At 43.3% G+C, this 23,493-nt stretch overlaps 2 protein-coding genes across 2 annotated transcripts; both read left to right on the top strand.

Annotated features, from left to right (window-relative positions):
* Positions 1-1,700: 1,700 nt before the first annotated feature.
* LOC102449322 (vesicle-associated membrane protein 7-like) lies at positions 1,701-7,756 on the top strand. The gene is made up of 5 exons (XM_089778207.1): positions 1,701-1,813; positions 4,615-4,685; positions 6,461-6,557; positions 7,470-7,575; positions 7,749-7,756. The coding sequence occupies exons 1-5, from the start codon at positions 1,733-1,735 to the stop codon at positions 7,754-7,756; spliced, it is 363 nt and encodes a 120-aa protein (XP_089634333.1). The 5' UTR covers positions 1,701-1,732.
* Positions 7,757-7,844: 88 nt separating this feature from the next.
* Positions 7,845-15,935, top strand: LOC149524580 (vesicle-associated membrane protein 7-like). Its single transcript, XM_089778117.1, has 4 exons — positions 7,845-7,923; positions 13,444-13,602; positions 14,291-14,435; positions 15,737-15,935. The coding sequence occupies exons 2-4, from the start codon at positions 13,444-13,446 to the stop codon at positions 15,796-15,798; spliced, it is 366 nt and encodes a 121-aa protein (XP_089634243.1). The 5' UTR covers positions 7,845-7,923; the 3' UTR covers positions 15,799-15,935.
* Positions 15,936-23,493: the final 7,558 nt, after the last annotated feature.

Here is a 23,493-nt window from a genome sequence, read left to right as displayed (position 1 = left end):
CACATCCCTTCCCTCCTGCTCCGCCCCTACACATCCCCTCCCTCCTGCCCCCGCCCTCACACATCCCCTCTCTCCTGCCCCCGCCCTCACACATCCCCTCCCTCCTGCCCCCGCCCTCACACATCCCTTCCCTCCTGCCCCCACCCTCACACATCCCTTCCCTCCTGCCCCCACCCTCACACATCCCCTCTCTCCTACCCCCGCCCTCACACATCCCCTCCCTCCTGCCCCCGCCCTCACACATCCCTTCCCTCCTGCCCCCACCCTCACACATCCCTTCCCTCCTGCCCCGCCCCTACACATCCCCTCCCTCCTGCCCCCACCCTCACACATCCCTTCCCTCCTGCCCCCACCCTCACACATCCCTTCCCTCCTGCCCCCGCCCTCACACATCCCTTCCCTCCTGCTCCGCCCCTACACATCCCCTCCCTCCTGCCCCCACCCTCACACATCCCTTCCCTCCTGCCCCCGCCCTCACACATCCCTTCCCTCCTGCCCCGCCCCTACACATCCCCTCCCTCCTGCCCCCACCCTCACACATCCCTTCCCTCCTGCCCCCGCCCTCACACATCCCTTCCCTCCTGCCCCCACCCTCACACATCCCTTCCCTCCTGCCCCCGCCCTCACACATCCCTTCCCTCCTGCCCCGCCCCTACACATCCCCTCCCTCCTGCCCCCACCCTCACACATCCCTTCCCTCCTGCCCCGCCCCTACACATCCCCTCCCTCCTGCCCCCACCCTCGCACATCCCCTTCCCTCCTGCCCCCGCCCTCACACATCCCTTCCCTCCTGCCCCCGCCCTCACACATCCCTTCCCTCCTGCCCCGCCCCTACACATCCCCTCCCTCCTGCCCCCGCCCTCACACATCCCTTCCCTCCTGCCCCCACCCTCACACATCCCTTCCCTCCTGCCCCCGCCCTCACACATCCCCTCCCTCCTACCCCCACCCTCACACATCCCTTCCCTCCTGCCCCCACCCTCACACATCCCTTCCCTCCTGCCCCCACCCTCACACATCCCTTCCCTCCTGCCCCCGCCCTCACACATCCCCTCCCTCCTACCCCCACCCTCACACATCCCCTTCCCTCCTGCCCCCACCCTCACACATCCCCTCCCTCCTGCCCCCACCCTCACACATCCCTTCCCTCCTGCTCCGCCCCTACACATCCCCTCCCTCCTGCCCCCACCCTCACACATCCCCTCCCTCCTACCCCCACCCTCACACATCCCTTCCCTCCTGCCCCCGCCCTCACACATCCCTTCCCTCCTGCCCCCACCCTCACACATCCCTTCCCTCCTGCCCCCGCCCTCACACATCCCCTCCCTCCTGCCCCCACCCTCACACATCCCTTCCCTCCTGCCCCCGCCCTCACACATCCCTTCCCTCCTGCCCCCGCCCCTACACATCCCCTCCCTCCTGCCCCCACCCTCACACATCCCCTCCCTCCTGCCCCCGCCCTCACACATCCCCTCCCTCCTGCCCCCACCCTCACACATCCCTTCCCTCCTGCCCCCACCCTCACACATCCCTTCCCTCCTGCCCCCGCCCTCACACATCCCCTCCCTCCTGCCCCCGCCCTCACACATCCCTTCCCTCCTGCCCCCACCCTCACACATCCCCTCCCTCCTGCCCCGCCCCCCCCCCCCCCCCCCGCGCTCCCCCGGCAGGTCGGGGACATTCTCTTCCCCCCCCACTCGTTAAGCGGCCAGCCCGGCGCGCGGGCGGGGCCATGACGAGTCTCTGCTACTGCTGCATTGCCAACGGGCGCGCCCTGCTGGCCGAGCTCAGCCTGCAGGGGGGCTGCTTCCGGGTACCCCCCCCCGTGCGGAAACAGCGCGCGGCTGCGCGGCCGGGCCGGGCCCGAGCGAGGGGCCGAGCGCGTGTCAGGGCGGGGGCGGCAGCGAGGGGCCGGGCGCGGGGGCCTTGGCGCGGGGCGGGGCCCCTCACAGGCACCCCTGTGACCCACCCCTCTGTGCCCGCACACAGCAGCGCGCGCACACGGAGAGATCCCTCCCCCGCACCCCCGTGTACACCCCCCACTACACCCCCCCCGTGTACACCCGCCACTACACCCCCCCCGTGTACACCCGCCACTACACCCCCCCACTACACACACCCCCGTGTACACCCCCCCGTGTACACCCCCCCACTACACCCCCCCGTGTACACCCGCCACTACACCCCCCCCGTGTACACCCCCCCACTACACCCCCCCACTACACACACCCCCGTGTACACCCCCCCACACACCCCCCCACTACACACACCCCCGTGTACACCCCCCCATCCCACCCCCAATTGAACACTGAGGGCAGCCCTCCTCAAAGTCCTGTTTTCTTCACTCTGAGGAGTAAGGGAAGCTGACAGGAGCATGTGCTCCTGTCGGCCTCCCACAACGTAGACGCGGCTTGGCTTAAGGTAAGGTGAATCCAGCTACGCAAAATGTGCAGCTGGATGGTGTACCTTAAGCCAACCTGCCAGGTCTATTGTAGACCAAGCCTTAGAGACTAACAAAGGTATAGGATCATGAGCTTTTGTGAGTAAAACCTGATGAAATGGGTTTTACCCACAAAAGCTCATGATCCTATACCTTTCTTAGTCTCTAAGGTGTGTCTACACAGCAGTGCTTAACTCCAAATAAGCTATACAAATTGAGCTATGTCAATTGCTTAGCTTATTTTGAAATAGCTTATTTCAGGGTTTGGTGCTATCTACACAGCACTTATTTCGAAATAGAGCACTCTTCCTCCAACTTCCCTTACTCCTCATAAAATGAGGGTTACAGGAGTCGGAGTAAGAAGTCCTCCAGCTTGACAGTAGTTCAACATTATATTGAAATAACTGCTGGCTCTGTAGATGCAGACTAAGTTATTTTGAAATAATGCTAGTTATTTCAAAATAATCTTGCTGTGTAGACATAGCCTACTGGTGCATCTACACTGCACCTTTAACTTGAAATAAGCTATGCAATTTGTGCTATGCAAATTGCATAGCTTATTTTATGATCATTTCAAAATAAAGCTCTATTCCAAAACATCCCTTAACTCCTGTGGAATGAGGTTTACAGGGATGTTGGAATAGCAAGCCCGTTATATTTTGAAATAATGGGCGTGCTCAAAAGACACAAAATAGATACTTCTGGTATCCCGAAATAGCTCCGCAATGTAGACATAGACTAAGATACCACAGGGACTATGCTTTGTTTTCATTTTATGTTTGGCAAAGGTTACAAGTAATTGTTACTTTATTCAAATAGCAGGCAGTTAACTAAGCAGTGGTTGAGATTTACAAGTGCTCATCAAGCACAATTAGGGCCAGATTTAAAAAAAAAAAATCAGCACCCAGCAGCTCACATTGGCACACTATGAGAGTTGTGCTTTATTTTTAAAAAACCTGACCCACAAGTGTTATTTGAATGGTTATCAAAAAACTGAGCTAACGCCATTAATTGGGAGCAAACAATTCAAAAGAAAAATACTGTTGCAGTGTTTCCTGTAAGTGCTGTATTACTGTATTTGTGATCACAATGCAACTATGGCTTTTCAGCTTGTAATCTTTGTGATCAAGTCAGATACAGTTTATGGCACTGTAAAAAGAAGTTGATCTAAAAGAAGAACTTCCTCTATTTTATTTACAAAGACAAAGTAACTAGGAATCATTCTGCTAATTGTGCTGTCACTTCAGGATACCTAGTTGCCTCTTTTTTCCACTAAAGCCACTTAGACTAGAAATGCCAGAGCATATGAAATTTTGCTTTTTAGAATATCAAGCTTACTTCTCCAACATCCTAAAACGTGATGCTTTAAAACCTAAACATTTTTATTGGAGCCCAGTTGTTGCATTCAGCAGTTTTGATAACAATATTCAGCAACTATATATACACACATGCACTGTTTTAGAGAGGTTTCTGCTATATAAAAGCTTGATGCCTTTGTGACAATATAGATATGGAGCTATAGATATATCCATCCAGTTTATAATATACATTTTGAGTTAGTTTGTAATAAATATATCCTTCTTTCATAGTTGTCACAAAAGCATCAAGCTTATAGACTGCAGAAACCTTTACAAAACAAAGTTCAGGGATTGCTTTTTTTGTTTTTATTGAACTAGATCCTTGTTTAAAAACAATAAACATGCTTAATTAAACCTCACTCAGCTACAATATACTGTGGCTTTGTCTACACTACACGTTTTTGCGGCAGAAAATATGCTAATGAGGGACTCATTAGCATATTTTCTGCCGTTTCTTTTTGTGCAAGGGGTTTTTGCGCAAAAAGAAGCAGTGTAGCCACATCCGTTTTGCACAAAAACCCCGTTTTGTGCAAGATTCTTATGCCTCTCCAGAACAGGCATAAGAATCTTGCACAAAACGGAAGTGGCTACACTACTAATTTTTGCATAAAAATCCCTTGCGCAAAAAGAAATGGCAGAAAATATGCTAATGAGTTCCTCATTAGCATATTTTCTGCAGCAAAAACTCGCAGTGTAGATGTAGCCTGTAAGTATAAACCCTCATTCAGAGATGTGCGGTCTCAACCTGCTGCTAAATACTGCTTATGTTTATAAATATGACATTTATTTCTCCTAATTCTCCTAATTTAATTTTAGGAAGCAGCTTCATCAGTGGTAAATTTAGTTCTTCACAAAGGCTTGAAAAAAACTACAGCTCACATTGGAAGGTAAAGCCATTTTTGCAACTTGGGATTTTTAAAACAGGTGAAATTCTTTTCTGTAGAAATAACTGCAGTGTAGTGAGGATTTTAAGATAACGGGTTTAAAAAAAAGATACTGATCTCATTTCATGACATTTAATTTCATAATTATCTGAAGGGAATCATTACAAAGCCACATACACTTGATGTGATTAGCAATCTCTGCTTAAGAGAGAGCTAGCTGTGAAAAAAAGAGGTTCTGTAATCTACAAGCAGATGCACTGAGCCCTGGTGTATTCTAGGGCTTTATTTTTAAATAAGCCCTCTTAGGTTAAATTTATAAGCAGAGCATCCACACTACCAAGCCTGTTATTTCAAAATAACAGGTCACTTATTTTGAAATCTGAACTTCTGCTTTTCTCAGGGAGTAAAGCTAATTTTGAAATAATTATTTTAAAATAGCATTAGTGTGGATGTTCCAGTGCCATTATTTCAAAATAACCACTCACCAGAGTAATTTGAACTAATTACTCCCCTGTGCTTCCTAGGGCTCTAAGTGAAGGTAGCATGTCCTCATTAACAGAGCCTGCATCAGATTAATTTCGAGGTATCCCCATAGTGAGACACAGTATTTCAATTTTGTAAAATCAGGAGTTGAATTTAGTTATTTAGAAATAATAGTAGCCTAATGTCTGTGACTCTGTAATGCTAAAACGCTGGCTGTTCCCTCTGGGTGGCGCTGTTGCCTCCCGCCGTGGCGCTCGACTGACTTCTGCGCCGCTCAGCTGGGCCGCCACATGGGAGCAAGCGGCACAAGCAGCAGTTGGGGCCCCGCGCTTCCCATGCAGCACCCCCATGCTACATGGGGAGCGTGGACCCTAAACGGCTGCTTGTGCTGCTTGCTCCCTCATGGTGGCCCGGCTGAGCAAAACAGAAGTCAGCCGAGCGCCACGGCGGGAGGCAACAGCGCCGCACAGAGGGAACAGCCACGGGGCGGGGCCTAGACGAGTGTGTGTCTCTGACGTCAGGAAAGGGCGCTGGATTCAAAAGGAGGAAAGCGAAGCAGACACAGAGGACGCGGAGGAGACAGAGGAGAACGGAGGAGGCGGAGGACAGCAAGAGAGAGAGTGAGAGAGATGCAGCAGGAAGAGGAGAAGAGAAACACAGAGTGAGAGGTGGGAGGGGGAGAAGAGAAAGAGAGAGATGGAGAGAGAGGCAGAAGGCAGAGGAGAGCTGAGAGAGAGGGGGGGAGGCAGTAGGAGGCGGAGAGAGAGAGAAAGAGACACGGAGCAGGAGACCAGAGGCTCAGGAGAGAAGACGGATGTGGAAGAGAGACCTGAAAAATCCCATCTTATGACGGGCTAATTGGCTAGTTTAAAAATAGTTTCCTAGTGTAAACATACCGTCGGTGAGTTTGTTCAACACCTACCTGTGCTATGCTGCCTCTCACCATATCTATTACCTCTTCACTTTTCTATGCATTAAATGTACACAAGTCTACTTACAATTTGGTGTACTTTGATTTGCAATTACTAAAACTCCATTTCAAGGGGGATATAATGGACTTTCTCCTGTATGTAAAATACTAAGTCAGGTAGGAGAACTTTTGTAATATTGTATGATTTTGCTTTGAAGAGAATATTATTCACTGATTTTATTGTTCATTTCAGAGATGCTGACTATAAATGCTTAATTACATTCCTTTTCTTTCACTGATTTTGGTTCATTAGTATGACGACACGTGAACCCAAGTTAGAAGTTTAAATAATAATACCCATTCTATTAATGTATCTTTTTCTAAGCTTTGGGTACCATGCCTTGCTTGTTAATGGAATTACGTACCTATGTGCCACAAACAACACCTTAGACAGCACAGTACCATTTGCCTTTCTTAAAGAGGTAAGAACAATTTCAGAATATTTTGATGCAAGTTTAATCAAAGCCACTGAATTGTTAATATTTTGCAACGTTCCATTCTTGCCCTTTGGTCTACATTGATTATTACATGCACTGGAAGGTCTGGAAGGTCAATGTGTGTCTGCTTTCTTCAGCTTTATAAATAAAAAGTATTGCTTCATGTAATACATATAACATTCCTGTCCCTGTAATTAAAAGGTCTTGGTTATGTTATAGAAATACTGTTACATGTCCTGCAGTACCAGCTTTAGGTTTAAGAGAGTCTCTCGTGACACCATTATCATAGCAGATGGCTGTGTCTAGACTGGCAAGTTTTTCCGCAAAAGCAGCTGCTTTTGTGGAAGAACTTGCCAGCTGTCTACACTGGCCGCTTGAATTTCTGCAAGAACACTGACTTCCTACTGTCTGAAATCAGTGCTTCTTGCGGAAATACTATGCTGCTCCCGTTCGGGCACAAGTCCCTTTTGCGCAAAGCTTTTACGCAAAAGGGCCAGTGTAGACAGCTCAGATTTGTTTTGTGCAAAAAAGCCCCGATCGCGAAAATGGCGATAGAGGCTTTTTTGCGCAAAAGCGCATCTAGATTGGCACGGACACTTTTCCACAAAAGTGCTTTTGCGGAAAAACGTCCGTGCTCTTTTCTGCAAATGCTTTTAACAGAAAACTTTTTTCCATACAATATTTTTAAATTTCTGCAGAAATATTATGGCTACCCACATCCATGCATTTGTGCAGCCTAATGTTTTTTAACTATGCAAATTCACCTATAGTAATTATGTTGGCTTTGACTATTTAGATTTTCAGGGCATCATGAACAAATGTTAACAATTTTAAGATGTTAATGTGGTACATTTTATTTCAGTTATGTCAAGATAATTCCTTCATTACTTTTTCCAGATTTGCAAAGCTTTCATTAGTAGTCCCTTTATATCACAAGTGACCTTTGCTCATCCTTTTGAATTCAATGCAGATTTTCAACAAGTTCTGGGAAAATACATGGTAGGTGATTCTCTAAAATGTATTAAATCAAGTTTACTTTTGGACGGCTACACAAGGCTTGAGAAAGGACCATTGATAGTCTACCTTGGCAGAGCACGCGCAAGGGGAAAAGAATTCACAAACATTTATTTAGGTATCTGATCTCTCAATAAAAGAACTATTGTCTTTCTTTGCCAGAACAGTAAGTTATTGTGGTTATTATATTAATATATATGCACACACATTTTTTGTCTAGAAAAACTAGTTAATATTTTACTAGAGTAACTAGAACTTTAAACAGTCCTTTTCCACTGCGTCATCTGATCATACACACGTCTTACAAAAAACAGAGAAAGAGAGAGAAGTGTGCATTGTAAGTATTTAAAATCTAATCTTTGGGGTGTGCTTTGAGTAAAACAGAATTACTGTATGATCAGTGTAGTAAAAAATTTAAGTAGTTGGGGCAATAAACTATTAGAAGGTTTTAAATAAGCAATGTGCTGCAGACAGGAGAAGGTATGATCAGTACCAATGTAGTGAAAGAAACATTAAACAAACTCAAAGTCTGTTGTTACTTTCAAGGGAGATTAACGGTACCTAGCATGCTTAGAAATAGATTCTCTCCTATTGTGTTGTGCAGGTAACATTTTAAAAATTGTACTCCTCTCACGCTCCCACAATAAAGAAACTTATTAATTTGTTAAGTTTTCTAAATATAGGGTGCTTGTCAAGTATTGCACAGTCCCTAAAAGAGTACTTGATGCAAGTTTTTTAGTATGTGAATACATGAAGATACAGTGTGGAGTTTTTACTGTTGTTACACAGTCTCATAATTCGTTCTTTGTTAAATTGATCACATGTTCAGCACAGTGGCATTGTCATGTCAGCAGGTAAAAACTAGCGTAGAGGTTTTGAAATTCTGGAATTCCCACTCTGAGTTCCTACCTTATTCCACTATTGGGGTTAGGGACTTCAAATTTATGGATTCCACATGTTCTTTATAGAGGTCCTTATGGTATGTGTAGTGCATTTTGGCCTTGGTCCTCCCCCCACTCCCCTACCCTAGACTCTATGGCTGCAAGGCTTCCTACCTGCTCCCACCCCAAATGCACTTTGAAAGCTTCAGCTAGAATATATAAATAGGGCACTACATATGCTAGTTAAGAGATCAGCATTATTTTACACAAAACTGGGGGAAGAAAGGTTCTAGATAGTATCTTACCTTCCCATAAGCCCACTGAGTGATTAGTGCCAACCCTGCCAGTTTCACCAGGAGTCTCCTGGAATCAGGCTCTATACCTCAAAGGCTACTTAAGCTAAACTGAGAGATCTTAGGCCACTAAACATTTGGAGGTGCAGCAGGACTAAGGCAGACTCCCTGCCTGCCATGCGTGCTCTGGGAAGTGGTCCACATGTCCTTGTAGCCCTGGAAGAGAGCCGGGGGTCTCCATCACTGCCTCTGCCCCCCACTGACTCCACAGCTCCCATTGGCCAGCAATTACAGACTGCAGTGAGTGAGGATGAGTGACAGAGGGTGGGATGATGGAGAGAGAGGGACAAGACAGGGTGGGATACCAGCGTTTGGCTTGGTGTGATAAGACAGTTGGCAAGTGAAAGTGTAACTGTGTATGTACACGGTTAACCTATGACCCGGGGCTCGTCAGTTAACCTTCACGGTTACACACAGGCTCCTGGTGTGAGAGGCAGCAGCATCATTGGGGTGGTAGGTAGGGGCACAGATGGGAACTGACTGCCGCCTCACATGTAACCGCTGAAATTTTCAGCGGTTTCATGGTTACTTAATTACACCCACTTTAACCTCCCTATTGGCAACCCTTTGAGTTATTTCTACAGAGATAGAGAAGAAGGGCCATATGGAAGAGGGGATGGAAAGGCCTAAGTCCCCTCCATTCTAGGAATTAGGACAATCTAGCCCTTTAATTTCATCATCCAAAACCCCAGCTGTTTAACAGAAACCTATTTACATTTTTTATTCAAAACAAATGTTCATGTAAGAATGCAGCAATAGGCTTGCTTTTTGAAAACTAAGGCATGCAAATATAGGTTAGGATGAAGTTGGGAACATGTTAGTTTTAATGACCTCAACATATATTGCCATGTATCAGTATTTGCTTGTAACTCTGTGTTTATTGTATTACTGGAAAAAACATTGGGAGCCCTCTAGTGACCAAAGTCATAGAATCTCAGTTCTGCACATGCCTAACTTTAAAAGCATCAGTAGCCCCACTGAGTTAAATTCATCTTCTCACGTGCCTAAACTTAAGCACATGCCCCAGGTTCCAATCCTGTAATTAACTCAATGCAATCAAATTCCTTCTCCCCCACAGATTACCTGCAAAATCAATGGAGTTCCATGGTTGTCAATTTTGTTTGGATGCATTCCTGAAACCTTCATCCCAATCTTTAATTAAAGATTGATCTTTAATTCCAGAAAACTCTAGAACAGTCCCGGAGTGCTGGCAACCCTGTCTCTATACAAGTACAGGGATCTGTCTATACAGTGTTTCGGGTTTGGGTCTAAATCTGGATACTATTTAGAATAGCTATCAAGACCGAGCCAAAAAAATAAATGGTAGAAATCAAAAGTTTTCAACACTTCTCTTACTGGTCATCCCAAAAGAGAAAGCACAGCTTTCTCTGAACTTGGAAGTGGCCAATTCTAAAATTTGGTTAAAAGAGCTACCTCTTGTAATACAATCATATTAATGACTTCTTCCATGTGATTAAAATTAAGTTACTACAGGAATCAAACTAAAATCCATTAAATACCAGTTAGAATATATGGCTTCTAAAATGTCTCCTAGACCAAGACAGGTTGAATTCCTCCCTGAACATTGCTCTCAGACAGCTTGGAGCACTGTTCATTACCACAAGCTTTTCTTACCAAAGTAAATTGGGACACAAAACTCTCCTACTTTACTGCAGAGAGAGCGGAAAAAACATTCTCTGCAAGACCTGGAGAAACAATCAAGCTCTGTGGTCAGGGTGTGGTGGACACTGGAATTCTGGGTAATTCTGCTCTCAGGCCAGGGCTTGTTGACACTTCATTTTGCAAAGGGGAGCAATCTAACGCAGCACTAAAAACAATGCTTTGCCAAACATGTATTTTGAGCCTGCTTAGTCTGTGGAAGTGAGGGAAGTTAGGGTTAGAAAACACTGATGTCCTATTCTTTTGGTGCAAGTATTAGATGTAAGGGTATAATAGTCATGTGGAATGTAGAAATTGTCAGATGGTTCCATTTTTTCATCTCTGATCAAAAGGAAATTATGCAGCTGCAACTATTGTTCTCAGAAAGTAGCAAATGATGCCCTCTCCTCCCCTCATCTTCCCTACAGCTTTGGGGTTAATTATGATGGTTTTTTTTTTTTTTACTTTCTATTTTTTTAAATAACATTCAATGGTTGAGGCAGTTCCTGGCAGGGATTAATGACCAGTAAGTAGTGGAATGCTGGGTACTGGTGAGGTGCTACAGTTCAGCACTTGGAGCTGCTAAAATTCTGCAAACAGTCGATCTTGGAATTCTAGGTGGGGCTCTATCAGAACTACTATATTCCAACTACACCCAGTACAGGGAAATTACATAATAAAAGATCAAGAAAAGAAAGTAAAAACAGGGTGTGTATCATCTAAAGACATTTTAATCATTTAGTTTCTCTCTTAATAAGGACTATTACTGAATTATCCTGATATGAATGGGGGGAAAAACAGTGCATCAATAGCTGACTTAGGACCATGTTTCCTCCTGTACTGGGGTGGAGGTACAAGACATAAAATCAATAGCAACCCCCAGTGGACTTTGTGGAACAGTGTTTTGCTAAATCATTGACCCCTGTGTTTCTGCAATCCAGAAGGAGTTGGATCTACTAGATTAAAAAAATGGTAAAAAAAGTTAACAGTGCAGAGAAGACTGAAGCGTTGTGTTAAAGAATTACTGCTTCCTCCGCTTAAAGGTGTCAAACAAAGGATATTTAAGCATTGTGGTTGTCTTATTTTTCTCTTTCCTCTGCCAAGTATAAAAGGCCCGAAGGCTTTTTCTTTTTCTTTTAAGATCATGGATGGAACGTTTGTTTTTCTTACTAAAAAAAAAAAAAATCAGGAAATCATGTCTAGTCTTGCTGGGAAATTTAGAATATGGTGAAGTTAATACCTGGAATCAAAGGAGCATGCCTGTTGATTTAATATATCCTTTCTGTGGCTGACTTGCAGCACCCTCCCCACATCAATAATTTAAAGAAAGATCCGGAGGGGTTATGTATCATAAAAAGTAAAAATAGTCATGAACACAGTATCTTTTTTCCCCCAAGGAAGATATCATATAAGCAGTTGGATAACTTCATAAGGGTACATGTACACAGCAGGGCTAAAGTCTAATTAAGCTACATCAGCTTCAGGGGATAGCCAAGTTAGTCTGTACAGGTAAACTGAAAAAATAATAAATAGTCTGGTAGCACTTTATAGACTAACAAAACATGTAGATGGGATTGTGAGCTTTCATGGGCACAGCCCACTTCTTCGGATGACCAGTGTTTTGGATGTCTAGGACCAAAATAAATAGGGGAGATGGGGGGAGGAGGGAGACAAGAAAAGGCAGTGGGTAAAAAATATATCAAGGGAAAGCCGAGTCTATAAGCACCTAAAGACTAGATAGTCAAAGGGGGCAGATAAGAACCATTAATTAGCTTTCCCTTGATATATTTTTTACCCACCGCCTTTTCTTGTCCCCCCCTCTCAATTTTCCCTTCTTCCACCCCCCCCCGTCCCCCCTCTCAATTTTCCCTTCTTCCACCCCCCTTCCCGTCTCCCCTATTTATTTTGGTCCTAGACATCCAACACTCCATTCATCTTAAGTGGGCTGTGCCCATGAAAGCTGACGATACCATCTACATGTTTTGTTAGTCTATAAAATGCTACCAGACTATTTGTTGTTTTTTCAGTTAAGCTATATCAATTGCACATCTTAAATCAAAAAGCTTAATTTGGAAGTTTTGAAAAACTCAATGAGTGTGGAGCTTCCACATTTAGTCAATTATACCCTCACCTGTCCTCATAGGGCATGTCTACACAGCAGGAAGTTAAAGGGAGAACACTCCTTTCGATTTTCCTTTCTCCTCATAAAATGAGGGTTACAGGAGGTGGAGTAAGAAGTCCTCCAGCTCGACATTATTTCAAAATAAAGGCTTGTAGTGTAGATGCACACTATGTTATTTCAGAATAACATTAGTTATTCCGAAATCACATTGCTGTGTAGACATGCCCTATGGGGACAGGTGAGGGTATAATTGACTAAATGTGGAAGCTCCACACTCATTGGCTACGTCTACACTGGCACCCTTTTCCGGAAATGCTTAAAACGGAACAGTTTTTCCATTATAAGTATTTCTGGAAAAGCGCGTCTACATTGGCAGGATGCTTTTCCGAAAAAGCACTTTTCCCGGAAAAGCGTCCGTGCCAATGTAAACGCGCTTTTCCGGAAAAAAGCCCCGATCGTCATTTTCGCGATCGGGGCTTTTTTGCGGAAAAGACTACTGTGCTGTCTACACTGGCCCTTTTCCGGAACAGTTTTTCCGGAAAAGGACTTTTGCCCGAACGGGAGCAGCATAGTTTTTCTGGAAAAACACTGACAATTTTACAGTAGATCGTCGTTGCTTTTCCGGAAAAGCAAGCGGCCAGTGTAGACACAGCCATTGAGTTTTTCAAAACTGTAGGATAAATCTTCACAAGTGATGTTAATTGGAGTTGCACGACTAAGGCCCTGTTCTGGGAGATAGTGCTCCACAATTGGAGGCTGAGTTTTGTGTTGTCAGCTGTTTTAATTATTGAAAGTTGGTAAAGTTGGATCTGTAACAAAAACCCTTACTTTCTTCTATGCAGATGGAATACAATAGGAAGTCAGGCGATATTACAGTTTCTACTCTCCAAATTCAAGTTGATGATGTAAAAAATGTTATGACTCAAAATATTGATAAGGTATTACAAAGAGAAGAAAAGTTGAGCGAGCTTGTTGACAGAACAGATGATCTCCAAACAGTGGTAAATTATATGACTTTTCATTCTACTTAGGTATTTAGCTAACCCTTCTATTTCTCTACAGTTGTTTTACAGCTTCATAGCAGTCTCTGTATTTGAGTAACTGTGTGGCATTTTCAGACATGTTTCAGTACTTGAGGAACTTATGAATATTTCACTCATTGCTTTTAGGCCCAGATTCTGATCTCAGAGGCATATATGTATTATTCTGATAGCCATACCTGTGGAAATATTTGGCCATTAGAGCTAAATCAGAGCCACAAAGGAAACAGACTCAGCAGCACTGCAATGCCTACGTTTTAGGCACACTGCCACCAAGTAGAATCCACGCCATGTTAGGTGATAAGACTTACCTATACAATGCATGGGGAGTTAGGCATGTGTGAATCTCATTCAGACAAGCCACCACGGCATTGGGATCTGAGCAGGGAGCCAACTAAACAAACGAACAGGAAATGCTGAGGAGAGGAGTAAGGCCTGTGAGCACATTAGTAGATTGAGTCTTCCAGGTGGATAAGTGGAGGAAGCCCAGGCTGAGGATCTCACTAGGGCTTAAGTAGCTTTGCGCATGCCAACTGGCAGAAATGTAGGTCTCTGTAGGGTTAGGTAGCAGCTGAGTAGGAGTCTTAAGAATCTAGATTTTGAACTTAAGTGCCTAAATCCCTTTGGATCTCGCCTTTATTAACTATAGGCCCAATCCTGCAACTGGATCAATACAGGTGGATCCTTGTGCCACACAGAATGGAGAGCCACTTGCAAAGAGTCTGGCGAAGGAACTGGGCTTGACCAAAAATTAGTCTCTACTGCTAATGGAGGACTAGACCTGTTTTTCATGGGTAAAGAGCATGTTACAAATACAAACAGTTATGATACATCTTTATAAGAGTAGAGCGGTTACACTAAAGTACTAGCATGCTGTTGTGGAAAACCCAACTTTTGCATCTTCCCAGTCAGGTTGAATATGCACACAGCTAAGTAGTTGGAGTTTTGTCTAAATAGACAGGAAGAGGTAAAAATGAGAAGCCAGGAGCAAATTAGAGAGCAACGTAAGAGCTTAACTGTAGTGCTCACAGTAGGAGCTTCTGACATTCTGTGGAACTCTATCCCTAAAATCCTCCAGTAGATTATCAAGTGTTCTATTGTCTGGCAGTTTATAAACATCACACTACTATTACATTGGCTAGCAATGGCCTGAGACCAGGAACCCGTTTCTATCAGCCTCTACCGCTGTTGTTTACAAATAAACTCATTTTGTTGATGCTGCCTAAGATCAGAGTTATTTGGAGCAGTGGTGCAGGAACACTTAATAGTGGGGTGCTGAAAACCAGCCCTCTTGCCCATGTCTGCTCTCCCCAGCTGGGGGTGAGCACAGGGATCAGGGCTAGTAGCTGGGACCTCAGGCATGGGATAATGTAGGGGAGCCCTGGCTAAAACCTGCAGCACTCCCATAGCTCTTGTTCCCACACCTATGATTAGAAGAGGAAATGAAAACCTTCTAAGCTTTGTCTCTAACCTTCATTTTGACTTACATTTACCCTTTACATCAGGATGGGGAACTTTTTTTGGGTCGGGGGCCGCTGACCCACAGAAAAATCAGTCAGGAGGAAGGCAGTGGGGGTTGGAATGCCAGGGCGGGCTCCCTGATGCTGGGGTGGGGAGGAGCCCCGAGGGCTGCATCCAGACAAGCTGTGGACCACATCTGGCCCTTGGGTCTTAGTTCCCCACCCCGATTTACACATACCCATTCTCTCCTTACCTGATGGCCAGCAGTCACAAGTAGGAAGATAGAAGGGATTGTAAAAAAGTAATGTGAATACTAGTCATGTTGTCACGTTAAAATAGTATAAAGTGATATGATGCATTTTTAAAAAACATGAACTCAATTAATTGAATTAACAGTTCATATCCATGTATAGCATAGAAATGTAAATATACTAATAGGCCTACTTTTTCCACCACCACCAAGAGTCTTCCAGGGATGAAATTCCACAGTTCATAAAATAGCATTAACTTTACATTTTAAGTATAAATCATCTACATCTTGAAAACATTTAATATATGATTTAATCTTGTGTGATGATGCTGGGAAAATCCAGTTCCTGAAACATTAACTTCATCTTTGTCATTTTGTTTTCAGGCTCATGCTTTCCAAAAAAACACCACAAAGATTTCCAGGAAGATGTGGTGGAAAAACACTAAAATTATGATAATTATTGGAGTTGTTCTCGTTATTATTTTAATGTTTATCATTCTCCTAGCTACAGGTGTTATTCCAACAAACTTTTGAACTTTTTTTTACCAAGCATGAAAATTTTATAAATTGTATTTAAAACTTATTTTAGAGCACAAATATTTATGTTTTGTCAACTGGATATTGTTCAAAAACTACTGAAACATTAGCCTCTGGTTGCTTGCATTCTTTATATTATTAATATGCTATAGTCTCTACATCCAAAGGGAGTGAGTGGCAAGTCATTTTCTCCACTCTTAAGAGAGTGAAAATTGCAGAGAGGTTAAGTGATGTTTATACCACATGCTGTAATTATGGACTGGACTAGCTCACATGCATACATGAGTAATGGAGAATTTTTACTGTATGGAGTGTTAACTCTTCCCTAGTTATTTTTCCTGTACTAAAAGAACATGCATATTAAAAAGGGAATTGCAGTAACTATTTTTCTTCCCCTCTCCCTACTTCTTGTCTAGCACTCTAAGGCTATGTCTACACTGCCTTTTTTTTCGGCAGAAGATATGCAAGTCACACTCATTTGCATATCTTCCACAAAGGATCCACAGAAGATATGCAAATGAGAGCTCAATTTCCATATCTTCTGCTGAAAAACCCCCAGCAGTCTAGACATAGCCTAAGCGTAGAATTGAACATAAAGGTCATGCATGCATACTGTTCTTCTCTTAAACAAAAGATGAGGTTTTTTTTTTTTACGAGATAAGTTTTGCGGATAAGGGCGAAGCAGTGTATCTCGATGTTAGCAAGGCATTTGGTGCAGTCCAATGAGCTAATGAGACTCAACAGCATGACACCATTGTGGGGGAAAAAAGCAAACATTCTGGGATGCATTAGCAGGAGTGTTGTAAGCAGGACACAAGAAGTCATTCTTCTACTCTGCACTGATTAGGCCTCAACTGGAGTAGTGTGTCCAGCTCTGACCACCACATTTCTGAAAGATGTGGACAAAGTGGTAAAAGTCCAGAGAAGAGAAACAAAAATGATTAAAGGTCTAGAAAACAAGACTTATGAGGGAAGACTGAAATAACTGGACCTTAGTCTAGACAAAGAGAAAACAGAGGGGACATAACAGTTTTTGGAGCTCAGTGGTGGTCTACTGGAGAAGGCAGTCACGTTCAAATGACCCCCCTGCCTCTGTACTTCCTGCCGCCTGTCGGGGATTTCAGAGTTGTTTGCAGGAAGAGCGCACCACCTATGAGATGGCTGCCTGGACCCCCATCCTCCTTGGATTAGTTGCACCCTCACTGATCCTTCACAGATTAACAGGATAGCGATGGATATATTTGCTAATGCTTTACCCCTCTATGGCAGCTGTGGCCCTGGACTCTGCTCCTCGCTGATAGCACCAGGAAGACTTTAGGTTACCTACAGTTTCCTAAACTATGGATGACAGCACTTGCTGATTATTTGCAGAGCTGGCCGGCCCAAGGTGAAAGCTCTCCTTTTCAGCTACAGCGCTGAGATGAATGACAGCTAAAGATATATTTCCACATCAAGCACAGTCCTAGCTAAAAGGTTGTGTGCGCATGAATACAACATAAGTGTACATAAAACATATTGCATTAGTATGGTAGGCAATACTGTGAAAGGGTTTCCTCTCTGATATGGGGGCAGAGTTAATTCCTGATTTGAAAAGAGGCCTCCCACGACTCTCTCTGCTAATTCCTCTCTTCTCTCATCCCCACAAACTTGATACTATAAATATACATTTGTTGACAATTACCCTTATTTTAAAAGAAAAAAGTGCACCAAAGAAAAATTGAGCAACTACCATTTCAGGGTCTGTCCTCAGCCGTAAATTGTTTAAATCCTTAACATAGGTATTTAATTTATATATACAGCTTCTAGTCTTGAACACTTACCATAATGTAACATCCACTCACTGAAGCAGGAGCGTAAGGCTGTCCAGAATATGCCTTTTAGATCACCCTCTGTTCTTCATCTTGCATGAGGCCTCATTGCTTTACATAGAGTCCACCCTTGTGCTTGTTACAGATTGACTCGTTTCCTATTCATGGAGGTAATTTGCATGCCTACTGAGGGACTGGAGATACAATTACTGCCTCTTACCTTAGCAGAGGGAAATGCTTGTGACAAGCTTTCCTATTCTCCCACACCGCTGTTCAACACCTGCACGTGATGGAACAATCGACAGCCACACACATTTGATCGAATACTGGTTCCCACCCCTTGCTGTCCTGCACACTGCACCCTCTCTGTAATGCAAACGGTCTTGTAGCTAACTTGATCCCAGATATGAGACAAGGTGGGCGAGTTAATATTTTTTATTTGACCAGCTTCTGTTGGTGAGAAACAAACCTTCTTTAGATCTGGAAAACAATCTGAGTGTCACAGCTAACTACAAGGTGGAACAGACTGTTTAGCATAAGTATTTAATGGAATTCAACAGAGCATTCAAGGTCAGGTGACTAACACCTGTCCAGTCACAGGGGGGTTAAAAAAAGGAGGAAAAAAAGCTGAGTGGGGGTTTAGTGGGTTGCAGATTGTGGTAATAAGCCACAAATACAGGAAGTTGATTGGCACAGTCAATTTTACAGGCCATCTTCAAGAAGAATTTCTGGACAAATGTACCAAAAAAATCTCTGATATACCTGATATGAATTTGTATTTTCATCCTTTGGACAGAATTTCTAACACAACTTCAACCACCACCACTGCTCACCCATTAAATTATCTAGAACACTTCAGCAACATCATCAACTTCCTGGATCAGCTTCATCAATGGGACCCTAGAGACAACTATACACAAGAAGCCCACAAATCACACTCTCTCTGCAGTGATCCTGTAATCACCCCAACAAATCCAGACATCAGTTATCAAAAACCAGACACACAGATACCACAGAATATGCTCTGAGGAGAAAGTCTGGGATACACACCTTAATATTCTCAAAATTGCCTCTACTTCTCTGATGGAGTATCTTTGTTTAGTGGACAGCATCTTGGAACAGGCCACCAAGTTACGCCAAGAGAACCTGCTTCAATATGGAATTAAATCCCCTCTGATCGCACTCTCCTAATTGTCTCCTACCATCTCATACGGGAACTCGTACAGGATATCATTAAACTACAACACATACTGAATGGTTACCACATCCTGAAATAAATCTTTCATGAACCCCCCCTTCTAGCCTTCAGATAACCCTGCATCCTCTCCAAACTCATCATTAGAAGCTTCCCACAGATCAGATCACACCCACACAAAGCAACAGCAGTAGACCCTACCAAAACAGGTGAAAAACCTAGGTCTTAACATTCCCCCAAAACACACCTTTCAAGATTCTTGGGCCTTACACACATCATGGCTTAATCTTTGCTAGACACTAAACATCATGGACTGTATAAAGAAATTGCATTTATGGGTTATCGCAACCATCTATAACTCACTAATGCCCCCCCCCCTACTCCAAGTGGCTAGAAAGGTGTTAAACTGACCACTTCATCTTGAATGGTCCCTTGAAATGTGTTAATTACTTACGTTCAACAATCAGTTCCACACCTTGTATTTAGCTCTAAGTTTCCAAGACCCAAAGAAGAACTCTATGTAAGCTCAAAAGCTTGCACCTCTCACCAGTGGAATCTGGTCCAATAATAGGTATTACCTCACCCAACTAGCCCCTCTCTATACTGACAGGTTTGTTTTTAAATGCAATGAACTCAACTGAACTCCTCTCTGTAAAGTTATCTTCTGTCTTGCTGCAGCTACCATGCTATTCTACCGCCAGACCGACTCTCCAACCCCCTTGATTGGGCTGCATTTAATGAGGAGCTACCACCCTATTTTCTGATTTCAGTGCTCAATACAATGAATGCTGTTTGACTGAACTTGGTGCATACAAGAAAACACCCAATACAGCCTTTACTCTGGGGTTTAGTTACCTATACCAACAACTCTATTTACAAGATTACAGTGTGCCAGATCTAATAGCGAATACTGGGTTAGCCTTTTACAAGTGCTTATTGTTAACATACCTGTTCTGTTTATGACTAGGTCAGGTCTCACCTTCTCCTGAATTAAATGCTAGTAATCTGTATATCGGACACAAATTGCAAAAGGACAACATAGCCTTTCTCTTTAATAATTATACCGTAAACAGAAGCAAACAGCTTTATTACATTTCTAATAAGCATTTTAACTGATATGGGAAAAATAGATGCAACGGTAAAATGTCCCTATTAATATTTAAAGAGTGACAAAAAATTCTTCACCCTTCATTGTAAAATAGCAAATTGACAAACAAAAACTAACCTTTAGCTATGCTACTGCCAAGTTTCTCAACACTTGAACTGTTCATGCCTATCTTGTTCATGAAAGGACCTGCTGATTTGTCAAATTTTGGTTGGAAACTTTATTGGAAAATGCCAACCTTTCCCAAAACTCCAGGAAATAAAAAAAGCATCTTGTAAATGACTGTGCTTACAGCCACATTGGGGGGAAAAATAGGCTCAAGATTTGTATCTAGCTCAAGATTCCTCAGAAGAAAACCTTTATTTTTGGAAGTACTATGTACACAAAGCCACATTTAATGTACAGTCAGAAAATTACCAACATGTCTCAAACTTAGAACAGAAAGTATATGAGAGTACTTAATTGACCCACGCAAACACTTCAAACTGAAATTAGTCTGTATCTGAAATTCGTTTTAAAGTAATTACCAGTAAATTTTAAAATTCAACTTCTACTGTTTGCAGTGATGTTGCTAAAAGTAATGGCATACCATCAACAGTGATACCTTTAGCAAGAAGGCTACCAGGAGTAGGCTAAGTAATTGCTAGCTGTAATTCTACTTTGCCAGAAGAATTCTGAAAGTTATTCTTTAAATGGCAAAAGCCAGAACAGGTAGTCTTAAAATGAATACACGAGGTGAACAAATGTTTAAACTTAAGAGGTACTTTTCCATGTCCAAAAGCTCAGCCACAAATATTTGAACATCTTACAAAACCAGAAAGCAATGCTATGTAAGGATCCTAATCCAGTATCATTAAGAAATGACTTCCAGAGACACTCAACATCAAACTTGTTAGTAGAAACTAAAATTAAGTTAAACCATCTTGAGTACTTCCTGAATTACTGGTATTCTTGTAGGATCAGCAAACTACAGAAGAAAACAAGAGTTGAACTCCCAAGAGGCCCAGTCTTCCTCTGTTTGTGTTTATGATAGTCCTGGCTCCTTGGTGCTTTTGTTCAAGAAATAGAAGTAAATATCCAACAATTCTTTGCTCCTATGAGATTCTTATCAAGATTCTTTTTGCCTCAGTGAACTTGCTTAGCCTCATTCTTACAGCAAGATTCTTCCTCCCAACGTCATAGGCTGAAACTCTTGAGGACACAACAAGGTAAGATGGCAGGAGCAATGCTGAAACTGTTCGAACCCACCCTCAATTAGGGTATATGCAAGGGAAAAAAATTTTCTGGTGAGGAAGAAAAGCTGGATGATTGATCAATATCACCTTGTGCGATTTGATGGGCAAGCTAATACAAGGCACCAGTAAGGGAGGAAAGTTACAGTCCAAAACTCAAAAGTATTCAGGAAATAGATAAAAGCCAAAAATGTAATGAGGTGGGAGGAGTACTACTAAATATGTGAGATTAAAGTCAACTGAACTGACAGGGCAAAGGTCACAGAACACAGGCTATTTCTGATGTAAGTTTTACATTAATAAGGAATGTAAATACGAATTGTGTAGCATCCTCTCCCCCATTTCTTTGTATGTTGTCCTGTTAAATTGACTTCTTCAGCCCAACAATTTGTTTTATCTGTAGCAAGTTAAACACAATTTGGGTCCTGTATCGGTAATATAGGAGATGACAAAGGACCAGAAAAGGTTTCTGAACTTTGAAGTCAGCAGCTATTTTTAAGCTACAGGAGGAAGATGCCACTGTAGCAATGGAGATTCAGCCTGCTCAGAATTCTTACATTGAGTCTTGTCTCTGACCAACTCCATTTAGACTTCAGAGGAAGAGATTATTTTCTCTCTGATACACTGTAAGGGGAAAAGCAGGAATGCATCATTTTAGGTTTATATAGTTAAAAAATTGATTACTATCTCCCTGTCCCTGCAATAACTAATAAAGCAAGTTAAATGGATAACATTAAATGTTACAGCCATGAGGTGGAATTGCATCTAACCTACTTACACAAGTGCCATATATGTGCCACAGCACCAGTTCAATTTTTTATCCAACTCTATGTGCTGACCGTCCCTTTCATCAGTTACCAGATTTTGCATGTCTTCCTGTGCACGTAGTTGTGACACTGACGCAAGAAGTTATTGTGCCACACTATGCACAGTACAATGAACACTATAGTTAAAAATCAATTATCGCAATGTTAAACCCAATTTTAATTTCATTCTTGAAACCTTTTTCAGACAAGAAATTCTATGCTTGGTTTCAGCTCAAAGGAACTTTTGAAGGAATTTAAAATTGGTTCAGCAACTTGAGTGAGGCATCTTGCAAAGTGTCCCAATAGCCCAAATTCATGAACTTAAATGTCAGACTGTCAAGTTAGTGAACTAATGTTTGATTTAAAGAAAAAAGTTAGGTAAGCAGTTAAATGTGGATTTACACGTGCTTCCTATACAGCTTCTTTTACCTTTAAGTTCCATTGAGCAAGAAACAATTCTGAACTTCTTTGAGAATAACAGACTTGTAAATCAAGGGTTCATGAAAATGAAGAGCAGTTAATGCACAAAAGAATGATTTTAAAGAAATGTATTATGCTGCACGGCCCACACTCTCACTTGCTGTCTTGCAATGCAGAAATCTCATTCACCTTATTATTAACTACATAGCTGCAAAGTTCTGGGTGCCAATTTAAAGACAAAATTGGCAAGCTCAAGTTCAGTTAAAAGATAGATGTATGGATATGTTCTATGTATGAAGTGTGTAACATGCATGAGTTACAACTGCTAAAAATGTATTGTGCTTCCTGTTCAAAAATGTTTGTATTTACATACAATTCAGTGCATCAGCAGTTAGTACTGCAGAATTATTAGAGATGCGGATCTCTGCATCTACATCCACAGATGCGGATACCCATGGATATAAAGCAGATATCTGCGGATTTGCAGAGCTCAAAGAATAACCACACTACAGTAAACTTCCGATAATCCGGCACTTTTAGGACCCAGGGGGGTGCTGGATTATCAGATATGCCGGACTATTGGAAGGAGAGGCTATGAGATGCCACCCCATACCCCTCATAGCCCCTCCTTCCAATAGTCTGGTTCTGCCCCAGGCATCCCCATTCAGCCACTGCTGGTCAGTTTCAGCAGAGGCTGAATCAGGGACACCTGGGACAGAGCAGCTGGGGTGCTGCCGGGTTGGTGCTGAGGGGCAGCGCTATGGGAACAACCCGGCAGCACCCCAGCTGCTCTTGGGGACGCCTGGGACAGAGCAGTGGGGTGCTGCCAGGTTGGTCCCGCAGCGCCGAGGGGCAGCGCTACAGGACCAACCCGGCAGCACCCCAGCTGCCCCGATTCAGCCTCTGCTGAAACTGACCAGCAGCTGACCAGAATCAGAGCTGCACTGCCCCGGGCTTCCTGGAATCAACCGCTGGCCAGTTTCAGCAGTGGCTGAATCGGGGATGCCTGGGAGGGTGCTGCCGGGTTGGTCCTGCAGC

Source organism: Pelodiscus sinensis, chromosome 4, assembly GCF_052426305.1.
Source record: "Pelodiscus sinensis isolate ZL-2025 chromosome 4, ASM5242630v1, whole genome shotgun sequence".
Lineage (NCBI taxonomy): Eukaryota > Metazoa > Chordata > Testudines > Trionychidae > Pelodiscus > Pelodiscus sinensis.
The sequence above is the reverse complement of the archived record's forward strand: the minus strand, read 5'-3'. Positions and strand labels throughout refer to the sequence as shown.

Bases quoted from the DNA above. Each gene is read 5' to 3' on its own strand.
- LOC149524580 (XM_089778117.1), top strand. From the start codon at position 13,444: ATGGAATACAATAGGAAGTCAGGCGATATTACAGTTTCTACTCTCCAA. The intron at 13,603-14,290 runs GTAAATTATATG...TATTAACTATAG, and splicing joins CAGATGATCTCCAAACAGTG to GCCCAATCCTGCAACTGGAT. The intron at 14,436-15,736 runs GTAAAGAGCATG...TTTTGTTTTCAG, and splicing joins ACTAGACCTGTTTTTCATGG to GCTCATGCTTTCCAAAAAAA.
- LOC102449322 (XM_089778207.1), top strand. From the start codon at position 1,733: ATGACGAGTCTCTGCTACTGCTGCATTGCCAACGGGCGCGCCCTGCTG. The intron at 1,814-4,614 runs GTACCCCCCCCC...ATTTAATTTTAG, and splicing joins TGCAGGGGGGCTGCTTCCGG to GAAGCAGCTTCATCAGTGGT. The intron at 4,686-6,460 runs GTAAAGCCATTT...TCTTTTTCTAAG, and splicing joins ACTACAGCTCACATTGGAAG to CTTTGGGTACCATGCCTTGC.